This window comes from Nothobranchius furzeri, chromosome 15 (genome assembly GCF_043380555.1).
Source record: "Nothobranchius furzeri strain GRZ-AD chromosome 15, NfurGRZ-RIMD1, whole genome shotgun sequence".
NCBI classification, from domain to species: Eukaryota; Metazoa; Chordata; class Actinopteri; order Cyprinodontiformes; family Nothobranchiidae; genus Nothobranchius; species Nothobranchius furzeri.
The window spans coordinates 47,178,072-47,204,026 of NC_091755.1; the positions used below are offsets into that span (position 1 = coordinate 47,178,072).

Consider the following 25,955-nt stretch of genomic DNA (forward strand, 5'->3'; position numbering starts at 1 on the left):
ATTTAAGCTAGAATTTCCAGCAATAGCCTGGAACCGGTGCTAACCACGACGCAAACGTGGGATTAGCCATCCAGTTACCATTAAACTTGCACTTCCCCGTGGCGCAAGCTCCCACTAGCTTAATCAGCTAATGTGTTCATCTAAAAATAGCCCCCTTTCACAACCAACTGAATGTGTACGGTTCCGCTTACGCCTACATCACACACAAAAAATGCTGAACACTAACTAGAAATTCACGAAAATTTGATAGAAATAAAATAATTTTGTTTATTGGGTCTTTGGTAATTTAAGACCTTTGGAAACTGTATTTAATGATTATTTGTCATTTTATAAGGATTTTTAGGGCCTTAAATTTGGAAAAGCTAATTTAAGACTTTTTAAGGACCCGCGGATACCCTGGGGTTGCAGGTTTAAATCCGACATTTGGAGGGCAGCACTAGGACTCTGGGGTTGTGACCATTTTGCAGATTCGGAGTAAGACCAAGCAGATACTTAAAGTCAAAGTCCACCATGAACATATGAGATTTTTGGAAGGTTGGACATGATGTTCCTACCAATTGAGAGTAACAAGCGTTAGACTTTTTCAGCTTTTAGCACCAGTTTCAGATTAAATGAGATGGTATCACCTCCAAAGCTGTCTGTAGAAACTTTAGAGTAACAGTGGGGGATGAACAGTAGATAATGGTGTTCTCTGCATACTAATAAAGAGCAGCACTATATACCTGATTATAGATGTTATCGTTATAAATGGTGAAAACAAGATGTCCAAGTATGGAGCCCTGGGGTACACCTTTCAACTCCAGGAGGAAGGAAGAGAGAGCCATCAAGCTAAACACATTATGTTCTAGTTGATAACTAATTAACAAACCAGTACTGTTAGTTACTAAGTGTTACAAACCTCCGGCTCATGCACCAAACTCCCCTTTTCCACAGATTCAAAGAGTAAACAGACACAAACATGGTTCTGACCTGTGTCAGAGAAGCTGAAGGTGGTTGGAAGTTTCGTTTTATTACTTTTTTAACAAAGGAGGTGAAAAAAAAATTCCCAGATTTCCATATAAAAGTAAACTTTACAAAAATGTAAATGAAATATTTCACACAGACTGAAGCGTACCCAGAAGAGTTAAAGAGGTAGTAACAAAATTAAAACCATGACAGAATAAATTAATCCGAACACAGATTACAGCTTCTACAACAACAGGACAGAAACAAAAACAAAGAAGACATACATCCTGTAACCTTTGTTACAGCTTCTTACTGAGATCTACTTAACCCTCCCACTGTCTTTATGGGTGACCCTGCAAGGAAAGTTGGCCATTGAGCAGGGTTGATGGTTTATCCCTTGGGTCCACGTGGCAGGGGTGAGGAGTGAGCACCACCTCACCCCTGCCACATGGACCTCAAGGGATAAACCATCAACCCTGCTCAGTGGTCAACTTTCCTTGTGGGGTCACCCATAAAGACAGTGGGAGGGTTCTAGGTGTAAAGTGGTCTCTGGTAGGAACAAATGCCTTGTAAATCGTACTTGGCGGTGAAAAAAAGCTCAGATGCATCTGAATCAGGCGGTACAAATCAGCTGGAGAAGAAAGTAGCTTCAGACATTAGGGTTAGGGGTCAAGTTTCCTGATATTCAGACATCTCTCCTCTGATTGGCTAACAGCAACACATCTCTACCACTGACTCTGGTTGCTCTGCAACATTGATGTTTTATCTCCACAAATAACACAAGCCTGGAGGAGTTCTGCTGTGTGGTGGATTTGCTAATGCTAATGTTAGCTTCTGCTAGCAGAGACGTTCTCTGCGGTTTCCTGGACGCTAAACCAACAACAGCCTTCCCCGTTGTGAGTCCAGATGGGTGAGTCCATGAATGTTAGTGACAGAGTGACGTAGATCTGTTAGGATTTTCTAATCCTAGAGTTTCACCGTCTGTTTTCTATCAGAAGCTAATGCAGGAGATAGGTGTAGGAGACTATTTTCATGCTCAGCCTGCACGAAACACTCAGATTGACCCGTTAGAACCAGAAATAATCATTAAAAAAGATTTTTCAGTGAACTATACACCTTTAACTATTCATCTAATTTACACTCAAATGATTTTGTTTAGCTTCTGTTGGTTTTTTGCGCTTTGCTACAAATTATTTTAAGAGCAAATGCAACATCCTCAGAGTTAAACAAGGAATATTTAACTTCGTATTAAAATCGAGGCTTGGCAAATCAAAATATTCCTATTTAATGTCTAAAAGACCAAACACACGTGCTTGAGGAACTCCAGGACGAACCATGAACAAACCAGTTGAGATGGTTGTTGGGAACTAGCTTCTTATCATCTGGGAACAAAACATTAAACTTGCTCACAACTTTTTCATCAACACTATAGTAACAACAGGTTTAGCAGAGCCTGAGAAATAAGGACAAACACGCATTAAAGTACTAAAACCCAATTATTCAGATTAAAAATCAAAACTTTCTATGAAAAACGCTGAAAATTAAAATATTCTGCTGCCTTCAAAGTGCTCCAGTTCTGCTTTTTTAAAGGCACACTTGGCAGTTTTGCTTGCTGTTATCTCCTCCTAGTGTTCGTTACCTCCTCGCGGTCAAACTGAACGCAAAACTTATCTCCTCGCTGTGCGATCGTCTCTTTAACACCTTAATCTAACAGCTGAAACGTCTCCCCAGCCTTCATTAGTGTCTGCAGGAGTATTTCATTGCCAAATTAAACAAGTAGGCTCTGTTCGTGATCTAAAACATGCAGAAAACGTGCTGGAACCAGACTGCAGGGCCGGGTTTTAGCAGCTGAATTTCTCCTGAGTCCCAGCAGAGTGGCCTGACCCCCCAGAGGGCGGTGGGGGTAGAGTTACTTTCCATTTTAGCACAAACTGGCGCAAGAAAATGATTTAAAAACTGAAAATGTTGCATAGTATGACTTTAACACAAAGTAAAAAAAAGTCCAGCAGACAGATAACCTCACCTATTTAACAGGTCATGTGATCAAAAACAGCGACAATATAAAAACCTCAAGATGAAGAAGTTTTAACTCCGCATCTTTACTTCTGAGCTGGTTTATGGTGAGCAGCAACACCTGGATCACATCTGGATGTGTTAGAGCTTTTTTCCACTCATTTTCACTCAAAGCAGGTGATGATGAAGTTCCAGAGCCCATGACTGTAAGGTGTTTGGTCCCATGGGCGGTTGATGATCCACCAATCAGACGAAGAGCAAAACGCCTTTTACAACGAAATCATGGATTATTATTCTTATTCTACAAAAACCAAAAGTATGAGATGGAAACCTAAAAGGAAGAAGACCCAGCAGGCTTCCTTTGAGAGTAAAACAAAGTTCTGGTCTGAAAACGTTGGTCTCGCTTCAGCAGGAATCCTGTAAGGCCTGGAATATACTTGCTGCTTAAAATGGCTGCCTCGCGTAACGTGAGTTGATTTGAAGCGTCGTTTGTGCGTGTCCCCCAAATTTAATGCAAAGCATTCACACGCTACACTATACGAGTAACCGTAGGCGGAGTCTACCCTTCGAGTGAGACACACTCACCACGGTCACTCTGTGGTTTGGAGGCCGTTCATATTGTCTACGACAACGCTGACGTCTTTTCTTTCCTGCTGTGATCTCAATTTAACCGGTTACGGATCTCTTCTATTGACGCCAAGATTGTTTGGGTTGTACTCACAAAGCTGGGACCCAATCCAGTCTCGGTCCGCTACCGCGTCCCCTAGTGGAGTGCCAGCATGGGGTAAGCAAGTATATTCTGGCCGTAAGACTCCAGAAGGACTCTTTAGACTCTGATCTGATCCTTAATCCAGCCACGGAACTTGGTGATCCGGGTATAGATGCCTGGTTTGTTCTTGACGGCACAACCTTCGCCCCAACTAACCACGCCTGCCAGGAAGGCCCGCCCTTTTGAGTTTTTGATGGCCAGCGGCCCACCAGAGTCACCCTGTGGAGTTGGAGAACACAATACCAGGTCAGAACATCTTACAAATGTTGAAGAGCTTCATGAAGATGGCTCTGCTTCAACCTACTCAAGTCTAAAAGGAAAAGAACTCAGAAGCTAAAGCTTTTAGGAACCAACATGGCTCCCGAGGCTGGGTGCAGGAACATCCGGTCTGAGCTGCAGCTTGTGTCCTGTGGTCCTGAATAACGATCCCTCCATGACCCTGATCAACAGGATCAGGGGTGAGGGCCATCAGCTATCATCATGGAGACGTGAATGATTCAAAATGGATTTTAAAATGTTCTAAATCGCGTTTATGACTGGTGAGTAATAACAGAGGAAAAGTCGAGGAACAAAAAGCGTGGACCTCTGAAGTGAGGAGGTGTTGCGCCCGGACCGTTTATAGAGAGCACATAACAGGAAGCTCTGCCTGTGCGTTAGGCTTAGGGTACAGCACAGACGTGGACTGGCGCTGCCTATTGGAACTGGCGTACCAGCGAGCCGCCATCTTGGATGGGTCTCCATTCGCCCCAGTGCATTTGTTTCTACTGAGAAAGGTGCTTACACAACTAAAAACACATTTTACTTTTCACAAAAATCAGACACATTGTACGGCATGGTAGTTAAAATATAAATATAATGAAATTAAATGAAAAAAATAAAAATTTAAAATCCCAACAGTCAGGATAGAAAAGTCAGTAGTAATCCCACTCGCTCCTGTCGTTGCAAATGAGGCTGCACAAAAAGCGGGCGTATTTGCTCATCTGCGTTAACTCCAGTTGGGTTTGAGGAGTGTGGGATATATATATATATATATATATATATATATATATATATATAGGACTAAAAGGGAGGAAAATAACAAAAACTATGTTTTGTGTTAAAGTTATTAATTAGTATGATTAAAATGGTTCAAATTGCTTTGATATGTACAATAAATTCCAAAAGTATCAATAAAGTGACATTAAGACAGATATGGTGTGGTGATCTAAACAGTTCTGTTGTAGGATATAACTCAGACCTCCTGCTCTCCTCATTCTCACAGACATTTTCCCAAAAAGCTGTTTTTTTACACCTCCTAGTTCTCTGTTGTGTATTCTCTCCATCGTGATAATAAAGTTAAAGTTAAAGTCCCATTAGTTGTCACACACACAGGTGTGTGTGCGAAATTTGTTCTCCGCATTTGACCCATCCCCTGGGGGAGCGGTGAGCTGCAGACACAGCCGCACTCGGGAACTATTTGGTGGTTTAAACCCCCAATCCAACTCTTAATGCTGAGTGTCAAGCAGGGAGGCATTTGGTCCCATTTTTTCAAAGTCTTTGGTCTGACCCGACCAGGAATCGAACCCCTGATCTCCCAGTCTCAGGGCGGACACTCTACCACTAGGCCACTGAGAAAGGTGGCACCAAGCTAAAGGGAGCGGGTGACTCATGGTATAACCATCCCTGTGTCTCTGAAGGAAATTCAGATGAGCCACAGAGCTGCGTGTGTAAACGGGACGGTAATGAAACTCCCGATGACTTTATTTGCCAAATGCAGGAAAAACCTAAATGTCAGACAGCTGCAGAACCAGAGATCGCAGGTTGACGCCTGCGCCTGCGTGAGCCTGCAGCAGCAGCAGCAGACGTCGGCACTCTCCAGCTCTGCAACTTTACCTTTGTTTTCGGCGAATCAGCCCGGCCGAAACCGGTTTATGATTGGTCAGTCCTCGTGCACATGTGCAGATTATCATTCTCTTTCCTTACTCCCGGAAGAACAGTTTAGAGTGCAAATGGTTTCTTTGTTGCTAATCTGTAGGGAATATCTACAAGAAAGTTCTACAGAAAGTTGCAACGGGTCCTGAGAAATGTCGCTAGGTTTGTCGCTAGGCGCTTTTTGGAAAAAAAGTCGTTCAGGGGGGTCAAAAAGTCGTTAGGAACAGCGACAAAGTCGCTGAGTTGGTAACACTGCTAATACGTATAAAATACAACGTTATCTCCCGTGTCACGTGACGTTACATGACCGCCGTGGAAGCCGCGGTCACGTGATGCAAGTCTGTTCCATTTAACCATTTTCGTTGACCAAGCAAGGACCGTGTCCTCGTAAGCAAGGCGCCTGGCCTCGCAAGACATCACCTCGCAAGGCCAGGCGCCTTGACATTGAGAAACACCCTCTGAAGTACATAAAACACAATATAAACACGCTATCCTGGACCGGGTACATGACAGGATACCACAGGACGGCGCTAAGCCTTCTGCTGTCCTGGCGGGGGATTTGCAACACTCCCCAGGAGACGGAGAAGTCCGACAGCAAAACGTCTGTCAATGCTCGCGTGTCTCTCCCTTGTGGAGCTGACGGAGGAGTATAAATTAGGCTTAAACCACCCTGAGACCCTTCTATTGTTTTTAAAGGTAACGTTAGCTCCAACAAAGTGTTAGCATGCTAGTTAGCCACCAGCTAGTTGACTGCGAGTCAGCAGCATCTGGGTCGCTGAGCTAACACAGAACTTCTCTCCAGCAGCGCGTCCTTCTTCCTGTCCCCTTACCTGACAGGCGTCCACGCCCCCGCTGAGGACTCCAGCACACAGCATCATGTCCGTGACCTCGTCCTCCATCAGACCCTTACAGACCGTGCTGTTGATGACCCGGACCTGAGCCTTCAGCAGCTCCTTCGACGTGACTCCTGAATCACACAAGAATCAAATCAAAGACGTCCTCTGAACGTAGACAGCTCTTAGAGCTTTCAGTGGGAGATGAAACAGGGTTTTATTTACGCTCCTGTTCATGTTCCTGCTCCACCAGTCACCTTTCTACTACACCCAACATGTTGAGATGTGCTGCTGGAATGTTTCAGTCTCTGCTGATCCCAGGGCGACCAATGCTGTTCTGGTTGGTTCTACACAAACATCCAGCAAGAAGATTCAGGATACCAAACAGGCCTAGCTCTGCCTCACCTCCCTCCATGGTGGCGCCCCAGCCAGTGATCCACGCCTCTTTGCCTGCTGGGAAGTCGTAGGTGGAGGAGGGGAGGCAGATGGGGTAGATGTGCTGGTCCAGGGTGACGGCGGCGTCCAGCTCCATCAGAGCAATGTCGTTGTTGAAGGTATGAGGGTTGTAGTCTTTGTGAGCGATGATCTGCCTGATCTTCCTCCGGACCATCCACTCGTTGGTCTGACCTTGTGTGTGCAGACCCAAATAGGCCTCCCACTGGTCAGCCTGAGACAACCTGCCGCCGCCAGAGAGAAAACAGCTGGTTTCAAAGATTCAGAGGCCATCGGCCATTCTGTGAAGTCAGAGATCGTATTGATGGGGTCATAGGTCAGATCGAAGAGGTCAAAGGTTGGATCTACACATTTTGTCTTCCAGACACTGGATACTTTTCTCAGCCAGATCATGTGACTCGATAAGAACTTTAACCAGATCTGAGCTACAAAGATCCCTCAGGCCTCGATGTGAGCAGACTAACCAGCGACGCCACAGAACCAGAACCAGAACCTTCAAGGAAAACAGAAGCTCGGGCAGTTAAGAAACAGAACTACGTTCAGAAACAGTTCTGACCTGTCCGGTCCGTTGTCCTGGACGCAGTGGGCCGCCGTCAGCAGCCAGCGGTTGTTCAGAACCGACCCTCCACACACGTGACCCAGTCCTGTGACATGGAGGCTCACCTGCCAGGGCCACTCCCCCTCCTTCGACACCTGACCCCCAACAATACGGGCGCTCCGGAAAGGCTTCATCCCACACTCTGGAACACACACACACACGTTTAGTCAGACACGGTGTGCATTTATATATATATGTGTGTGTGTGTGTAAGACATACCACAGTTGGACTCATCAGAACCATCCTCACAGTCCTGCTCTCCGTCACATTCTGAATTTGGTTTACTGATGCAAGTTCCGCTCCGGCATTGGAACGAAAAGCAGCTGGAATGCAGGAGAGCTAAAACACACACACACGCACACACACACACACACACACACACACACACACACACACACACACACACACACACACACACACACACACACACACACACACACACACACACACACACACACACACACACACACACACACACACACACACACACACACACACACACACACACACACACACACTTCCTGTTCTTTCATGTTGGAGGGCAGGAGGAACATTTAGCCCCTCCCTCTTCTCCGGGGCCGATAGTTAGCTCGTTGTAATTGTTAATCAAATGAACGTCTGATCAGAACTCGGATTCTGATGAAACAAACCTGGAACTAGAACCAGTTAGCTCCACTGGTTCAGATTAGATTCTTACATTTTTCGCATTTGGACTCATCAGAACCGTCTCCGCAGTCGTCTCGCCCGTCACACTTCAGCCGTGTGGAGACGCAGCGGCCGTTCCCACAGGAGAATTCTCCATCTGAACACTTTCCTGCAGAGAAGAACCGAACCAGAAGGGTTTCATCTTCAACCCCTGAACTTAGGTACCGATGGTTCCGATCCGGACTCGTTACTCGGCTCACCGCAGCCTTCTTCATCCGTGTTGTCGCCACAGTCGTCCACGCCGTCACACATCCAGAGTCGGGACTTACACAGATTGTTGTTACACCTCAGCTGGTCCGCCTTACACGCTGATGCACAACACCAGGAATGAGTGAGTGTGTGTGTGTGTGTGTTATGCGTCTGTGTGTGATGACTCACTACAGTCGAGCTCGTCGCTGTTGTCTCCACAGTCGTCGTGGCCGTCACACTGCTGATCTGTTCTGATGCACAGGTTGCTTTTACACTTGAACCTTCCTGGACAAGCTGATCAACAACAACAACAACAACAACAACAACAACAACACTCAACAACGATCCTGCACCGTCCTCCCCGGAGCCAGGGGGTCTAAAGAACATCTGCTCTGTTCAGGAGCATCATGGGACTGATCACTTACGGTTGGATGGGACAAAACCTTCGTAGCTGGCGAGGAAACCCTGGTCCACGAGAGAAGCGTCTGAATTGAACTTGATGGTCACACTGTTGCTCCGGCTGGTGAAGACGGGGCTCTTTAAAGCCCTGCCACAGATCCTTCTGCAGACACAGAGCACAGTTCGGTTCTGCAGGTCCATACTGAGAAGGTTTGGGTCCAGATCAGTTGGACCCATGGACGTAATTTTGGGGGGGGGACGGGGGGGGCATGTCCCCCCCACTTTTTCCAAAGTCAAGTTTTGACCCCTGCACTTTTTACCATCCAAAAACAATATTACGCTATATTAAATTGACACTGGTTGAGCTCTAGGACCAAGTGGAAAACAACCGTTTGTGTTGAAGCCTGTTTCCCATTAGAGCATACTGTAAAGATACCCCCCCCCCTTCCCATGTCCCCCCCACTTCTAAAGTGAAAATTACGTCCATGGTTGGACCTTCACTGAGTGTCTGCAGCTGTGGCATCTGGGACTTCCAGCGTTGTGTTTACGGATGTTCTGGTTGGTCTGGTTTTGTTGGACCGTCTTTACCTTCGATTTGGGCACACATTCGCCGGGGCGTTATTTCGATCAACTTCTGCAGCGTCACCATATTCATTTCCATCCAGTGTTGCATTAATGTTTTACCAAAAATTGTCCAATGCTGGTGAGCCTGTGTGAACTGTAGCCTCAGCTGACAGGAGTGGCACCCGGTGTGGTCTTCTGCTGCTGTAGCCCATCTGCCTCACGGTTCGACTCATCGTGCTATCAGAGATGCTCGACTGCACACCTTGGCTGTAACACGTGCTTATTTGAGTTAAGGTTGGTTTATGCTTGACGCGTCCGCGAGGTCCGCACGGCTCCACGCAGAAAAGTAGCGTCATTTTAACAACCACGCCCCTCTGCCGCGCCTCCGCACGGCCCAGAATTTCCGCAACGCGCACCTCGGAAAATTTCTAACCACGCGGACGGTCGTACGCGGAAAAACATGGAGGACCGGCAAGAACTAGTACGGCAGAGGTTCGTAAATACAGACATTTGTATGATTCAGCTCTCAGAGATCACCGTGATCAACATGTTGTTAATAATTCTTGGAGAGAAATAGCTCGCACTGTCGGAAAAGACGAGAACGCTGTTAAAAATGCTGAAATGCCGTGTTGTAAACAGTAATTTACTATGGTGTAGTGTTGGATGCATGCCGTAGAGCTCCATGCTGCCCCCTACAGTTTGGGAGAATATTGGCTCACCGCAGAGACGAGCCACATGAACCATAAACGCTGCGAGTTGTGAAGCGCGTTCCATCCGCGAGCCGCATCACCGCGCGGAAAGTGAACGCGTCAAGCATAAACCAAGCTTTACTGTTGTCTTTCTATCAGCTCAAACCAGTCTGGCCAGTCTCCTCTGACCGCTCACCGGATGTTTTCTTTTTTGGACCATTCTCTGTAAACCCTAGAGAAGATCAGCAGTTTCGTCTGGCACCAACAACCCTGCCAGGTTCGCAGTTCTTCCCCGTTCGGAAGCTCGGTTTGAACTGCAGCGGATCATCTGGACCTTGCCAACATGCCTAAATGCACTGAGTTGCTACCACGTGATTGGCTGATCAGTAAGTTGTGTTAACGAGCAGTTGGACAGGTGTACCCAATGAAGTGGCCAGTGAGTGTATACATACATACACCAACGTCCCAATTATCTCAAACTGGAGATGGGTTTGCGTGTGTGTGTGTGTGTGTGTGTGTGTGTGTGTGTGTGTGTGTGTGTGTGTGTGTGTGTGTGTGAAGTGTTGAAGCAGCATAAATGTTTCCTTCAGGTCGTTTCCTCACCGTTCACCGTCGATCTCCACAAAATCGTTGCTGCAGTCTTCACTGAAGGTTCCCAAGGAGAACTCGTTGAACTGAATCTTCACAAACTTTTCAGTTGAAACCTGAAAAATAAATCCAGTTCTAATAATGGGAGCTGCAGTTGGGTGTGATGGTGGATGCTCTGCATGTTCCTCGCTCAGATCGAATAAATATCCATCCATCCATCCCTTTATCCAGAGTCGGGTCACGGGGACAGCAGCCTAAGCCGAGAGGCCCAGACTTCCGTCTCCCCAGCCACCTGGGCCAGCTCCTCCAGGAGAACCCCAAGGCGTTCCCTGGCCAGCCGAGAAACGTAGTCCCTCCAGCGTGTCCTGGGTCTTCCACTGGGTCTCCTCCTGGTTGGACGTGCCTGGAAAACCTCACCAGGGAGGCGTCCAGGAAGCATCCTGAGCTACCTCAACTGGCTGAAAACGGGTTTTCATCCTCTGGAAGCTTCTGCTTCAGCTACGGTAAACTTACTGCTGTTGGACCAACAAACTAAATAAGCATCTTTGCTCGGACAGCAACAACTCTTCCGTAAATTTACTTTGCAAGGACTCACAAGCACAACTATGTAGTTTTTTTTAACCTTTACTTAAGAGTTTAACCAATCAAATAAGGGATTTTTGACGCTGTTCCAAAGATATTTTGTGGTGACTTCAGAGAGTAAATCATCTGAAGGATTAATCCGGATGTCTGACACAGAAAGGAGCTGTTTGTGTTTCTTCCTGTCGGACTCACCTGGATTTTCCACTCACACAAGGTCTGAGGCGGATAGTTGGAGGGGAAGAACGGCGATGAAAACGAGCCGGTGTCTGCCGTCAGCTGTCCTCCACATTCTGTCCAGAACATCAAGTCAGTTAGTCCGGTTTGGTTTCACAGCCTGACTCCAGAACCGACCGGTCACCGGCCATTGGTCCTGACTCCAGATGTTAGAGGGTTCATTACTGGGAAACATCATTTTAGATCAAAACCAAGACAATTAAATCAATCTCTTCTTTTTCAAATTTAACTTTAAAATTCTTCCTGCAGACAGGAGAAATGCCAGAGTTCATCCTGATGGAAACAGGAGCATCCAGAACCAGGAACCAAAGCTCATAAACCGGGTCTAGCAGACGTTCTCTCATCTGGACTCATTTAATGTAGAAGGAATAAAAACTGTTTTTAATTTCTGTAAATTCACCCGACCAGGCTTCAGAATCAGGAACATTAAACTGGTCAGACTGGGTGACTTTATTAGAACTACGTGAGATTTAAAGGGGATACTGGTTCTGGTCCCACCTTGGTCAGGAACCTGGGAATAGAAAGCTCTGAACCCAGGGAAGGTCTTCTTCTGGTTGGTCACCAGCGTCATCAGCATGACGTTCCGAGAGGACAGGAAGGACAATGACTCCTCAGGATATCCACACTTTCTGGAGGGGGACAGAGATGGACACGGGTCCACAGATGCATCAGTGACCAAAGCAGATCAGGTCAACAGAACCTGGATTTGATGTTGTAGTCATTTTTCCGTTTCAGGTGCAGAAACACCTGAGAGTCGTCTGCATAGCCGTAGAAGGCGATCTGGACCCTAGAGGCAGCAAATGGACTTAAAGCAGTGGACGGAGTATTGAGCCCTGCGGAACCCCACGTCACAATAAAACTGGGGGAGAGGAAATAATTTACACTGACCAGGAAAGTGAAGCAGAGTGATGTCAGACATCACAGGTTTGTTAACCAAGAAGAAGGCACCACCATTCTTCATGTTAGGGCTCATGTCCAGAGTAGGTCCAGTTATGTGGGTTCACAAACCCTGTTTGTTAAAAGTAAAACGTGAGTCTTTAAGCAAGACTTAAAGACTCGAAGACATGGCGCCTGCCCAGTGCTCAACGGCAACTCGTTCCTCTGAGTTTGGGCCAAACCCAAACCTCCTAATCTGTATTTCGGGTGGGGGACTACCAACAGCTCTTGCTCAGCTGAGCGAAGAGACGTGAACGGGCAAAAGTACAGAAATGTAAGGGGGAACGCTGCCCTGAAGAGCTTTGTACACCAAGGAGAGCCAGTGAAGAGCATCCAACACTGGAGCGATGTGACTCTGGTGTCTTGTACCAGTCAACAACCTAGCAGACTCCAGATGACCTCTAGACAACAGAGGCTTGATCCTAGACAACCATGTTGATTTGCGCGTCAAACTTAAGGGATGAATCCATTTTTATCTCCAGACTTCAGACTGCCTTCTTCTCATACAGCGCCAAAGAGGTGAATTCAACACTGGGACCTTAACTATCTCTTCTACCCTCTTCCAGCCAGGGTACCTAGGGATGGACTGACCAATCTCTGGAGCAGAAGACACCGAAGTATTCTAATGTTTATGCAGTGGTGGAGTTCCAGGAGTGGAGGAGGTCCATCCTGGGTATCTCAAGGCTCTTGATGTTGAAGGACTACAATATCTTGAAGGACACGCCTCTGCAACATTACAAGGAGATCTGGGGTGGTCCCAGTTGAGTGGCAGACTGGGATGGTGGTGCCCTCATCTGTTAAGAACCATTCAGTCTTTGTGCCAAGGGAGAGTTAGTTAGTTTCCTGGTGAGGGTAGGACTCAACCCTTACCCCTCCACCCAACTTTAGGGCGACAGTGGCAGAGGAGTTCAGTCCCAGGGTGACAGGTTGAGCTTCGTCTGTCACAGTGGTTGTTTCCTTGGGCAAGGCACTTAGCCCACATTGCTTGTAGGTGGTGGGTCCAGTGCTCAGCAGCCTCGCTTTTATCAGTGCGCCAAAGGATAACTGTGGATACAACGTAGCTCAACACTTCCACTGTTTAGTAGAGCACCTTGGGGGGTTGTCGAACCCTAGAAGGTGTTATATCAAATACAGGCCTTTTAACTCTAAGGAGTGAGCAGGAACTTTGATGTGATCCTCTTAGCTTCAACAGAATATGACCTTCAACTTTTTACGGGACGAGGATCAGCACCTCCAGATCTGAGGCCATGGATCAGGCGCCACCCCTGGGTCCAGGGAGATGTTCTACATCAGAGGGTGAAGTTTAACTTTCTTTGGGCTAGTCCACAAGTTGAAAACTCACTCGGTCAGAACTTTGGTATCGATTGGACCCAGAGAGTCGTAGAGCCTGATGAAGTCATGCTGACAGTCATCCTCCAGGATCAAAGTGTGGAACTCTAATTTGACTCTGTATCCCGGGTCGGCCCGCAGCCTCCACTGCTGGTAAATGTCTCCAGGGTAAGCAACCGGAAAGCCAGGAGAATCGATCTGTCCTGGCTCTTTCACATGAACGTCGGCTGGATCCGTTTCTGAAAACAGCAGATAGGAGGGTCGGGTTCTGGAGGTGCTTTGGGTTCTACGGCACGCTCAGATCCATTCTGGTGGAAATAAAGACACGACTTACTGTTGAGGGTGGTTCTGGTCAGCCGTGGGTCCAGTGCTGCCAACACACACACACACACACACACACACACACACACACACACACACACACACACACACACACACACACACACACACACACACACACACACACATATACAAAGGGTGGTCAGTGCGAATGACAGTCCATCCAGAAGTGATGCAACATCTGCCTCAACTCAGCTGAAATCATCCTTTAGCCCCGCCCCCCACGAGAAGGAACAACATGAGATATCAGAGCTGACAAACCCCCAGACACGACGCTCTTCCATCTCAGAGGGTTTTCAGGTCTCAGAATTAGCCGTGATCGAGGTTCCTCTGGTGGGGTAAGGTCCTGGATAGCTTCATCCAGAGCCCTCTGCTGATGGACCGGAACGTTGAACTCAGACTGGTAATACGCCACGACGCCGGAACCACTAGAGCTGCGAGAGGCTTCCTCACTACAACACACACACACACACACACACACACACACACACACACACACACACACACACACACACACACACACACACACACACACACACACACACACACACACACCTCAGAGATGAACAAGTGATGAGAAGTTTTGATGCATTGTCCCGGCTCTGCCCGGCCTGGTTCTGCCCGGCCCGGTTCTGCCCGGCCCGGTTCTGCCCGGCTCGGTTCTGCCCGGCTCGGTTCTGCCCGGCCCGGTTCATGTACCTGAAAGCCTGGACGGTGGAATCCTCGAAGTACTTTGACAGAATCAAATCTTTGGAGTAAATCAGCTTCAGCTAGAAGAGAAAAGCGTCATTCTTTAACCTTTCTATCCGACAGGTGAACTCCCATGATGCTCTGGGGCTGCAGGTCTCACCTGTTGGCCAACCAGAGCAGCCAGCTCCTTAAACTTCTGACTGTTGGGGTTTTCGTAATCCGGGTCGAAGCGCCGATCGCTGATTCCCATGGCACCGATATAGACGCGTTTTATTCTGACGCTGCTGCGCACTGAAGAGACCAGTCATTCAAATGAAAACTTTATTTAGACAAACAGAACAAACACCTGAGGCTCAGAATATGAGGATCGTTGTGGCTGAAACAGTCAGCTGATAAAATCTGAGGCTCATTAGTGACACTTCCTGTTTGTTCGTGAACAGAAACCAGGTTCTGGTTCTGGTTCATGTCTGGAATAAAGGTTGTGAGCAGAACCTCTAAACAAGGGGAGTTTCCTGCTGGGCGGTTCCTGACTTTTGTTCTCTGCAGAAACCGAGAAGCAGCCAGAGGTGGATTCTCGCTCTGAGTCGGACCGGTTTGGTGAGCTGGATCGGGTCAGAGGAGTGAACAACAACCCAGCAGAAAGTCTGACACAAACATATGGGGTGCCATTTGTAAAGTCAAACAGTCCTAATCTAACAGCAATATTTTTGGTTATTTAGCATCTCATAAGAGAAAGAATTGGGAGTTCACTTTTATGAAGTCATATTTTCACCATGTTATTCATACATTTATAAATGTTAAAGTTTCCAAATAAATATTTAGTTAGCAAGCTAAATATTTCATTTGTAGTTAAATATTTATTTTGCTAACTAAATATTTAGGTCTGATCTAAGTATTTGGTTTGTAAAATAAATATTTAATTCACTAACTAAATATTTAATTTACTAATTAAATTTTTATTTTGGAACTAAATATTTGATTTGTAAATTAAATATTTAATTTGTAAATTAAATATTTATTTTCTGAAATAAATATTTAGATCCCAGCTAAATATTTATTTTGGAGCTAAACATTTAGTTTGCAAAATCAGTATTTGGGAAATAAATTTTTAAGTCTGGCCCAAAAATATAAAATATAGTGTGGAGCTAAATAACATCGTGGAAAATAAATATTTAGCTGGTACTTAAACATTTAGCTAATATGCAAATTCGCTTGCCAGTAAGCGAAAGTTGGTTCAGCCAACACGTTGGACATGTTCAGAAGAATAGAACCGGAGATAAAACAAGATCTGGTTCGGAGCAAGAGTTTATAAAGAGGTTAGTGAGATCCAGCTTTTATTTTGGTAACCAACTTTCTCTAATTGGCAAGCAAATTTGCATATTAGCTAAATGTTTAAGTACCAGCTAAATATTTATTTTCCACGATGTTATTTAGCTCCACACTATATTTTATATTTTTGGGCCAGACTTAAATATTTATTTCCCAAATACTGATTTTGCAAACTAAATGTTTAACTCCAAAATAAATATTTAGCTGGGATCTAAATATTTATTTCGGAAAATAAATATTTAATTTACAAATTAAATATTTTGTTCCAAAATAAAAATTTAACTAGTAAATTAAATATTTAGTTAGTGAATTAAATATTTATTTTCCGAAATAAATATTTAGATCAGACCTAAATATTTAGTTTGCAAAATAAATATTTAACAATAAATTAAATATTTAGCTTGCTAACTAAATATTTATTTGGAAACTTTAACATTTATAAATGTATGAATAACATGGTGAAAATATGACTTCGAAAAAGTGAACTCCCAATTCTTTCTGATATGCTAAATAACCAAAAATATTGCTGTTAGATTAGGACTGTTTGACTTTACAAATGGCACCCCATAGTGTTCGACCCACTTTGACCCGTTTGAATCTGGATTTTCAGCTGAAACCAGAAACTTTTAAAATGTTTCCAAAACTGTGAATCTCCCTCAACAGGATGTAAAGTTTCCTGTAACCGGTCCCAGCGCCTCTGCAACTCCTCCTGAACACGGGTCAGTCTGTAGAACTCTGACCCGCTCAGACAAAAACACCCAAAAGTCTCGGTGAAGTTAAGGTTCTAAAGCAGCTCACAGTGGAAGTGCCACACCAGCAGCCCGGTCAGCAGAGCCAGAGCAGCAGCTGAAATCAGCAGGCCCAGTCCGATCCACAGCTGCTTCCGACAACCCGGTTTCTTCTCCAGACGCGTGGAGTCCGAGGCCGGCAGGAACTGGAGGGTGGTGTCGAGATCCTGCAAACACAACAGAAAGGAGACGATCGCCGATGAAGCGCTGATCCCGTTTCATCAGAATATCCTGGTTCTGAATGTTTGGAATGTTTGGTTCAGAATAAAAATATTCAGCTTTTCGCCGTCGCTTGTTTGCTCTTCTGAATTTTAGTTACTAAAACTGTGAAAAGTTGCAGAACAACAGGTTCTAAAGGAACCAAGCAGAACCAAAGCTGGCCCTATGAGAACCCACCAGGTTAAAGTTCTACCAGTAACACAGAAACCTGATGATGGACCGGAGGGACTTCTGGTTTAGAACTCATCAATAGGATCCACAGTGCTCGAAGTGGACCGGGACGCTTCTCTAGCACGTCTCGTGTCCTGAAGGCCTCGTACCAGAAGCTCAGCGACTCGTCTGCATGCATGTTGGTAACTTCCTGTCTAGATTTTAGGATTCGCTTCAAACAGCGATGTTCTGCTTGGATGGTGGGCTCTGACTCTGCTGAACCTTGACCCCGGAGTTGACCTCTGATCTCTGGAGGTTGCGTTGGAGTCTTTGGTTTCTCTTCATCTAAAGGACTTACAAGGACACAACCCAACCCTCCGGTATCGAGGTGGGTACTTATCTCCTCTGTCGTCTTTGCCTTCAACTACTTAAAGATGGTCCTCAAGCCTTCAGCAGATTAAACGTTCCACGAGTTCATTTCGAGTCGTCTTCTACAGAAGCGCATTACCATCATCAGTGCAGGGAAAACACACGGGCGGTATCTCGTCACAACGAGGAAACGCTAAAACGTCGACATCTCATCGAGGAGGGAGGTGGAGCTCCTTCATGTCATCCCTCCACACCTGGGTCAAGTCTTCGTCTACTATCAAAACAACGGAGTTACAACCCTTCACGTGGATTTCTTTATGCAAATTAGCTGTACTTCCACTTTCTAGTCGAGGAGCGGCTTTCAAACTAAAAGTTGACTTCCTGTTTGTGGTTTTCTCATTTTCAAAAACTTTGAAACCTTTTCAGATGAATGCAGTCGTGTGTATAAAACTCGTGTCCTGATATTACGTCAGAAATGTTCTCGTTTTGTGAGAAATGTGTGGTTGTTTTTGGTGTTGCGCTTAAACACGACCTCTCGGTATGAAGAGCTGTCAGTCCGTTGCCTTAGCAACGGGGTGTGCGTAGTGGAGCCGGCAGAGAAGAGAGCAAGCGGGTGTAATTAGTCGCTTTGTGCATCGTTTTCTTGGATGTTTTATCTCCAAAAGAATAGAAGCCTGGAGGAGTTCTGCCATGTGGTGGAGTTGCTAATGCTAATGGTTAGCTTCTACGAGTCAAGACGTGCTCTGCTCTCTCCTGGATGCTAAATCAACAGCAGTCTGCCTTGATGTGAGCGAAGATGGGTGAGCCATGAATGCTAACTTGACGTTATCGCCTTATCGGAGTGTTTCCTCGCCTATTTTCTATCGGTGGCTAATGAAGGAAACAGGTAGAAGACTTGGATGTTAGACTGACGGTAGGATCAGATTTTAAAAATAACAAGTAAAAACGGTTTCTAAGCTTGACCTTTTTCTCTGTCGGGCTGGTACCACCAATCTGGTTTCACGTCTCCAATCGGAACGTAGTTAAAATACGATTTAAAGATTCGGTTTCAGAAATCAGAAGAACCATAAGGCAGCTGAAGGACCCGTTGTGGTGTTTAAAACATCAAAACAACAAACAAGCTCATAAACTAGTTTCGTAAACTTGATTAATTTTCTGAATTTTCTCCTTTTCAGATCAAATTCAAACTTCTCAAATGAAACCAACAAACATGTTAAACATGAATCTGTAGTTTGGTTCTTGAATCCTGGAACATCTAGACTTCTTTACAACCTCTTTCCAGGGAAGCTGATGCGGGTCTGAGAACCCAGCTCAGAACCCGTCTAACAGGAAGTGGCGCGTCGCGGCCTCCACCCTGTTCCACCCTGTTGGACCGGAGCGGAACAGAACCACCTGAACCCAGCTGTCTGCTTTTTTTTTTAATCACATCACCAAGTTGGTTTCAGGTGAATCTATGTTGCCATGACGACCTCTGCAGTGTTCACAAGTAACCCGTTTAGTCCAGTCAGCTGGGATCAGACCCTGTGGTCCAGAAAGAGAAGAGAACAGACCCGACTCAGGCTCAACAGAACCTTCAGCGTCTTGGTTTAGCACTACAGAAATCTGCTCAGGTTGGGTTCTCCCTCATCTGCTTCAGAACTGCTCCATCTGTAAGGATCAGAACATCTGAGGAGCAGAACCGGACCACTTATGTTGTGTATCGTCTGAAGTCTGTTGCATTTCTGTCTAAGGTGTTTTTTTTGCATAGCAAAGCTGCCCTCCCTGTGGGGGGTAACTCTGAAGTGCCTTTTTTCCCTCCACCTGAACCAATCCTCATATAAACCCTCTTGATCTATTAAGGTAGCGCGACTCGGGTTGCGAATGACCACAGTCACCAGTTCAATTCAATTCAAGTTTATTTATAAAGCGCCAAATCACGACAAGAGTCGTCTCAAGGCACTTCACATAATAAACATTCCAATTCACAGTTCATTAAGCCAATCAGAAATAATGTTTCCTATATAAGGAACCCAGCAAATTGCATCAAGTCACTGACTAGTGTCAGTGACTATACAGCAATCCTCATACTAAGCAAGCATGCAGCGACAGTGGAGAGGAAAACTCCCTTTTAACAGGAAGAAACCTCCAGAGAATCCCGGCTCAGTATAAGCAGCCATCCTCCACGACTCACTGGGGATCGAGAAGACAGAACACACACACACACACGCACGCACGTGCGTCTATGTACGTATGTCTGATCTCAGAATTGTGTGTACTGAAACTCTAATTTCCCTCTGGGATTAATAAAGTATCTTTGAATTGAATTGAATTTAATCCCTAAGGTTCTGTTAGACTTACAGCTGGACTCAGTCTGGGTTCTGGTTCTGTTACACAAGTAACTGTTGGACCTGGAAACAGAAGCAGGAGTCCAGTCTGTGTTATCCGTGCAACAGCTGACTCGCTGGTTCTGCTGGATCCGTGATGACCCACTGGTTCTGACGGATCCGTGATGACCCACTGGTTCTGACGGATCAATAAGGACCACAGTATTTGAGCTTTCCCGCCGTCATTTGGACGGCCTAAATAAGGAGGGGCTTTTAAATTTGATGGCGAGCCGTAGCCGTTCTGTAACATCTCATCTAAAATGAGCAGTTTGTGGAAGTGAAATAAAAATCTGGTTATTGTACGAATGTTTCTGTAGACGTGGAAAGACAGATTCGTTAAAGTTCAGTAAAATAGGTTTCTGTTGGGTGACAAATTACATTAAAGGGTCGCATCATCAAAAATTCTCTTCTGGAGCGTTTTACCAGGTGATGATATTTCCTCGTGAGAACCCATTGTTGACTGCATTCATGCATTTTCTCACATTCTGAGGTAAGGACCTACAGAAGGAAACTAAGTGCATCATCAGGCTATGCTCCTCCCCCTGAAGCTAGTCTCAGGTATGAAACCCACCTCCCCTGGAAGTCGGTCACCAACGCCCACTTTCTCCGAGTTGCACGTTTGTTTTTGTGAAGCGCCTCGTGATTTTTATCTTGAGAGGCTCTATAGAAATATTTTCTTCTTCTTCTGTGACAGCCCCATCTAGTGGACAACCTTGGTTTCTGCGCATACCTGTAGCTATCGTCTATCGTTATCGAGGTGAAATCGTCGTTATATCATGATACTGATTTTAGGCCGTATCGCCCAGGCCTAGTAGAGCGGTTGATTCCAAGCAGCAGTGGTAAATCGAGAGCTTTGTCTTCCGGCTCAGCTCTCTCCACCACGACAGATCGGTACAACGCCTGGATCACTGCAGATGCAACATTTTAACCCTTTATTGGTAGTTGCTAAAATTTTATTTTTAACTCTCTTTGTTTATTTAGCCAGCTGGAGCCCATGAGTCCATGTGAGGTGAGCAGAGTAGATCATTGGGACCTCTGCGTCTCGTCCAGAGCCCTGCAACAAAAATGCTGCTTGGAAACTAACTAATTCTAAGATCTTAAGAGACACTAAATATTTTACAGACAACAATCAATCAAACAAAAATACATAAAGATGAAATCTGCTTCAGCTGGCTGAATAGATTACCGCCAAAATCGGGAGTCAAATTGGTGTCAGGACACGGCGAAACAAAGGTGAGAGGCAGGTGCTTGAACCACGACACCACCAAGCCCAATACAATGGCAGAACTGCCCTAAACACAGTGTGTGTTTTCCCTGGCAACAAGGGCAGTAGATACCCAAATCATTGCAAGCAAGCAGTCTTTGTGTTCCAGTAAGACCGTACCAACGGATGGCCACTAGGGTCAAAAATCCCTGGGAAGTGCACCCTCCAGCAAAATGACAAGCACATCAGACGCCCGTTCATCACCGGCATTAAGCAAAGAGCTAAATGTGTAAAACAACATAACTGAATGGTGAAAGTTTTGTAACCATTTGTTTCAAGTCAGTAAATGCATTTTGTCCTCACAGGCTACCTTAGAAGGAAACATGGCGCCGCCCAGAGACTTAGACCCGCTCCCAGGTATTTAGACCCAACGTTTTTGTTGCAAAGCCGCCAATATTTTTCAACAACATTTCGATGGATGTTTCCACAGATTCAAAGTAAAAAGGAGTAAAAAGTACACATGGTCTCTTTAAGCCTAGTTCATGCTTCTGCGTCAGCTCCACGAGGGAACGACGCACACGCATTGACAGACGTTTTGCTCTCGGACTTCTCCGTCTTCTGGGGAGTGTTGCAACACAGTTCCCCTCCGGGACAACAGTTCAGGGGTATCCTGTCACGTACCCAGTCCAATATAGTGCATTTACTATTGTGTTTATATTGTGTATTTTAGTATTTCAAACACTTTTTAACAGGAACAAATGTGTCCCTCGCTGTCCTCCGTCTCGTCATACCCTCTACCTCTAAACCCGCGTTTTCCGTCAGAAAACGCTCGCTGCGCATCTTTTTACTCATCCAGTCACGGGTGAAGAAAGCGTTCATATTTTTAGACTTTTTCCCAATTCTTCAATCTGCTCCGTGTCTTCGGCTCCCCTCTGAGGGGTAACGGCGGTGCGGTTGATAAAAGTGGCATCCTGACCAATCATGAGCTTGCGTTCCCTGTCTTGTTGGACGGATGTTTGGAAAAGTGGGCTCGACTCCGTGCTGGGGAGCTCTTGCAAGGACGGGTAAAGGCGCTGTGTCTCCACACAAGACGCAGACACGTAAACTAGGCTTTATACGGAGATGTTGTACGCGAGTTCGGTTGGAGCGGGTGTGGGCGGAGCACCGGCGCTGTTTCCAAGGAAGCTTTCTTCTCATTTGTTGCTTCACCGTGGCCCATGATGCTTTGCGTGTTACGTAATGAATGGGTGAAGCTCAGGCCGCTGGAGGTGGGGTTGACCGAAACGGACTATTTCATTTGGGGGTACAAAGAAAGGCTGAATAAAACAAAATGACATGTCAGTAGTGCCAACGGTAATATTTTATCAAATATTGTGCCTTTGCTCTCAAATGTTTAAAACAGCTCTGGTCTTTAAAGAGCAAGTCACCCCCAAATCAACGTATGTTTTCTGATAAACTATATAAACACGTGTCTAACCGTGCTGCAGACACGTGTAGTCAATAGTTTTGCACTTTAGTGCATTTTAGTAACATTTTTAATTTTCTGCCTAAAACGGTCAGTGTAAAAACTCTGCACTGCATTTGAATAAAAATCTGCCATCGCTATTGGCTAAGAGGTACCCTAGAACGTTAGCTGGTACCATATGATGTCACAATATCGTTGTGAGCCTGTGTGTGTGTGTTTGTGTATTTGTTAGCGGCTCCGCCCTCTCGGTCTGCTAGGCAACAGCATTTGTTGCATTTTTCAAACAGGAAGTGGGAGTGGAGTACTCTGGTAGGGGGTGACTTGCTCTTTAAATGCTTATGAAGCCATGATGAACACAAAGGCTTCACAAGTCTCTGCTGTGATTTAGTTTGAACAAATTTCCCTCAACAGCTTAAGCTGATAGTCCCGTTTAGTGACAACGGGAGTCTGAAGGCACCGTTTTACCTGCAGTTATTTACTTCTGAAGCTAAAAGTAACTTCAGTTCAAACTATTTAGAATTTTGTGTTTATCACATTTAGCTAGAATTGTTTTAAAAATTAGTTTTTTGTTCATTTTATGAGAATTTTGCATCGCATTGTTTGGAAAAATAATCATAACGCAACATAACGATTAATTGAAAGGTTTAAGATAAAAAAAATAAGTTTAAAACAGTTAATGTTCTTTAAATAGCATTGTGTGCTCTTATATGCATTGTGGCTAAATTGTTAAACGCAATGAAAACCGACACAACCCTCCCATCGATGTTCTTGTTCTCTGATCAGAAGAACCACTGGTTCTGATGGTGGTTACAGAACTTCTGATCAACATGTTTTATTTTTGTCTCTGAGCCAAAACCGTAAAACATGTTGAAGCTGTTCATTAAAATCTCTCCAGTAGAATTATAGTTACTTGTCAGCTGTGTGTGCGTGTGCGTGCGTGTGTCCAGAAAAAGGAGAACCTGCTCACTGCTGAAACTGTCAAACTCGCGTGACGTCACAGCTGGTAACAGGTGTCGGACTCACCTTAGGACTGAACCTCCCTCCGTAATCCATCGGATCCATGTCTTCTGGTTCTTCCTGGTAAAGTTCGTTGCCGTTCTATCGGTTAGGTGGTCCCGCTCTCATGGCAGGAAACGGTTCCTAGGACAGGTGTGTGTGTCTCAGGTGAGACACGAAACTGCTTCTGGGGCGAGGTCTGAAGAAAAGGTGCAGTCCGGAGCGGGAACTCGGTTCGGTGGCGGAAGAGGAAACTGATGAGAAACAGGAGGAGACAGGTGGAGACACACCTGACTCTCCAGCCACCGCGCGGCAGAACCGCCGCAGCGCTCCAGGTTGCTCTCCAGCCAATCAGAACCGACCGAAGGTCCGAAGTTCGGCTCTAATAGACACCTGTGGGATTCTGCCTACCAGTGATCCCGGGTAGAACGGTTCGACGGGTGTAGTAGTTCACACGGTGAACACCAGAGGGCGGGGTTCTACCAGGTTCTGCTCATGTACTTGAGTCAGAACCAAAATATCTCAGCAAACGGGTTCTGATGGTTTTATTAGTGGAATGGATTGTTGTTATCATCATTATCATCATCATCATTATTAATAATATTATCGTTATACACATCTGTGCTTTGAAACAGTTTTCCCGTCCTTCAGTAAGACTTTACAGGGACAAAACGTCATCATTACCTGTGACGTCAAGCTTCGTCTCATTGGATAGAAAAACAAAACAATCACCTTATCATGCACCTTATGACTAATAACACAAACAGCTGCTAAACATCAGCAGTGACACCAAATAAAAACTCATCAAAGTGGATTTCATCTCTAAACAGATTCAGATTCAGACACCCAGGAAAAAACAAAACAAAACAAAACAAACGTGATTAGTGAACGTTCATCAGCTAGAACCTCTGCCGGTTTCACCTGAGAGCAGGTAGACGGGCCAGCAGGTGGTTTTAATGTTCTGATATTTATATATATTTATATGTCGATGGTTCTGACTGATAAATATTCTCAGCTTCATCTTTTAAAATGTTTCATAAAAGTAAAAGTTTATGGCTTCAAAGAGGTAAAACCTGAAAAGTTCCTTCAGCAGTCTGTTTTCAAATCAGTATCAGTTCATAACAATGATCACATGACTGGACCAGAGGTCAGTGACTCCAGAGGGTTCTCCTGAAAGCTTTTGGCCACTGGTGTCTCTGGAACAGGAGCTTGTTTGTTGTCCACATGATGGGATGTTTTAAACATTCTTGGAATTATTTAACGATGATTCCCTGGCAGCTCTGATCCTGAGTCAGCTTTCTGACTTACCATTGAACTAGTTTCAGTTCTGGACCACATCTTGAACCTTGGCCAATGTAGCATTTACCCACATGACTCCATATTTCCTCAGTTTCAGCTAAAGTGCGGCAAAGTTTTTAGCTCTGACGTTAGCTCTGGTGTTGGTTCTGGTGTTAGCTCTCATTTTAGCTCTGGTGTTAGCTCTCATGTTAGTTCTGGTGTTAGCTCTCATAGCTCTGATGTTAGCTCTGGTGTTAGCTCTGGTGTTAGCTCTGATGTTAGTTCTGGTGTTAGCTCTCATGTTAGCTCTCATGTTAGCTCTGGTGTTAGCTCTGACGTTAGCTCTGGTGTTATAGTGCATTCGATTTGTCCTCGGAACTCGGAAATCCCCACCTCCAAAATCAATGAAGTGTGTGTGTGTGTGTGTGTGTGTGTGTGTGTGTGTGTGTGTGTGTGTGTGTGTGTGTGTGTGTGTGTGTGTGTGTGTGTGTGTGTGTGTGTGTGTGTGTGTGTGTGTGTGCTCTGCCTTCTTGATCCCCAGTGAGTCGTGGTGGATGGCTGCTTATACTGAGCCAGGATCCTCTGGAGGTTTCTTCCTGTTAAAAGGGAGTTTTCCTCTCCACTGTCGCTTTATGCTTGCTTAGTATGAGGATTGCTGTATAGTCACTGACACTCATCAGTGACTTGATGCAATTTGCTGGGTTCCTTATATAGGACACATTATTTCTGATTGGCTTAATGAACTGTGAATTGGAATGTTTATCATGTGAAGTGCCTTGAGACGACTCTTGTCGTGATTTGGCGCTATATAAATAAACTTGAATTGAATTGAATTGGAATGAAACGGCCCCCACGTCGGATCTCCCAGTCGGAAACTCGGAAAAATTTCACAACCCCGACTTCGAGATCGAAAATGGCAGCTCTCTGTATCAACAACAGTAGTTTTGATTGAAATGTGGTTATTTTACAAGACACTCTTATAAGAGTGCGTCTAAATCAGTGTTGTATGTAGCGCCTGCAACTCCAAG

General features: G+C 45.4%; 1 protein-coding gene across 1 annotated transcript; it reads right to left on the minus strand.

Annotated features, from left to right (window-relative positions):
• Positions 1-984: 984 nt before the first annotated feature.
• Positions 985-24,308, minus strand: LOC107391481 (suppressor of tumorigenicity 14 protein homolog). Its single transcript, XM_015968802.3, has 19 exons — positions 23,677-24,308; positions 16,894-17,050; positions 14,927-15,057; positions 14,776-14,846; positions 14,338-14,528; positions 14,072-14,107; positions 13,751-13,976; positions 11,971-12,101; positions 11,431-11,528; positions 10,672-10,772; positions 8,842-8,978; positions 8,606-8,710; positions 8,428-8,535; positions 8,220-8,336; positions 7,742-7,861; positions 7,481-7,664; positions 6,877-7,148; positions 6,469-6,605; positions 985-3,946 (listed from the first exon to the last, which is right to left on the minus strand). The coding sequence occupies exons 1-19, from the start codon at positions 23,713-23,715 to the stop codon at positions 3,785-3,787; spliced, it is 2,523 nt and encodes an 840-aa protein (XP_015824288.1). The 5' UTR covers positions 23,716-24,308; the 3' UTR covers positions 985-3,784.
• Positions 24,309-25,955: the final 1,647 nt, after the last annotated feature.

Excerpts from the sequence above, each read along its gene's own strand:
- LOC107391481 (XM_015968802.3), bottom strand. The coding sequence starts at position 23,715 with ATGGATCCGATGGATTACGGAGGGAGGTTCAGTCCTAAG. Across the intron at positions 13,977-14,071 it reads GACCAGAACCACCCTCAACA|AAACGGATCCAGCCGACGTT; the intron begins GTAAGTCGTGTC and ends TGCTGTTTTCAG. Across the intron at positions 8,536-8,605 it reads CAGCGACGAGCTCGACTGTA|CGTGTAAGGCGGACCAGCTG; the intron begins GTGAGTCATCAC and ends GTTGTGCATCAG.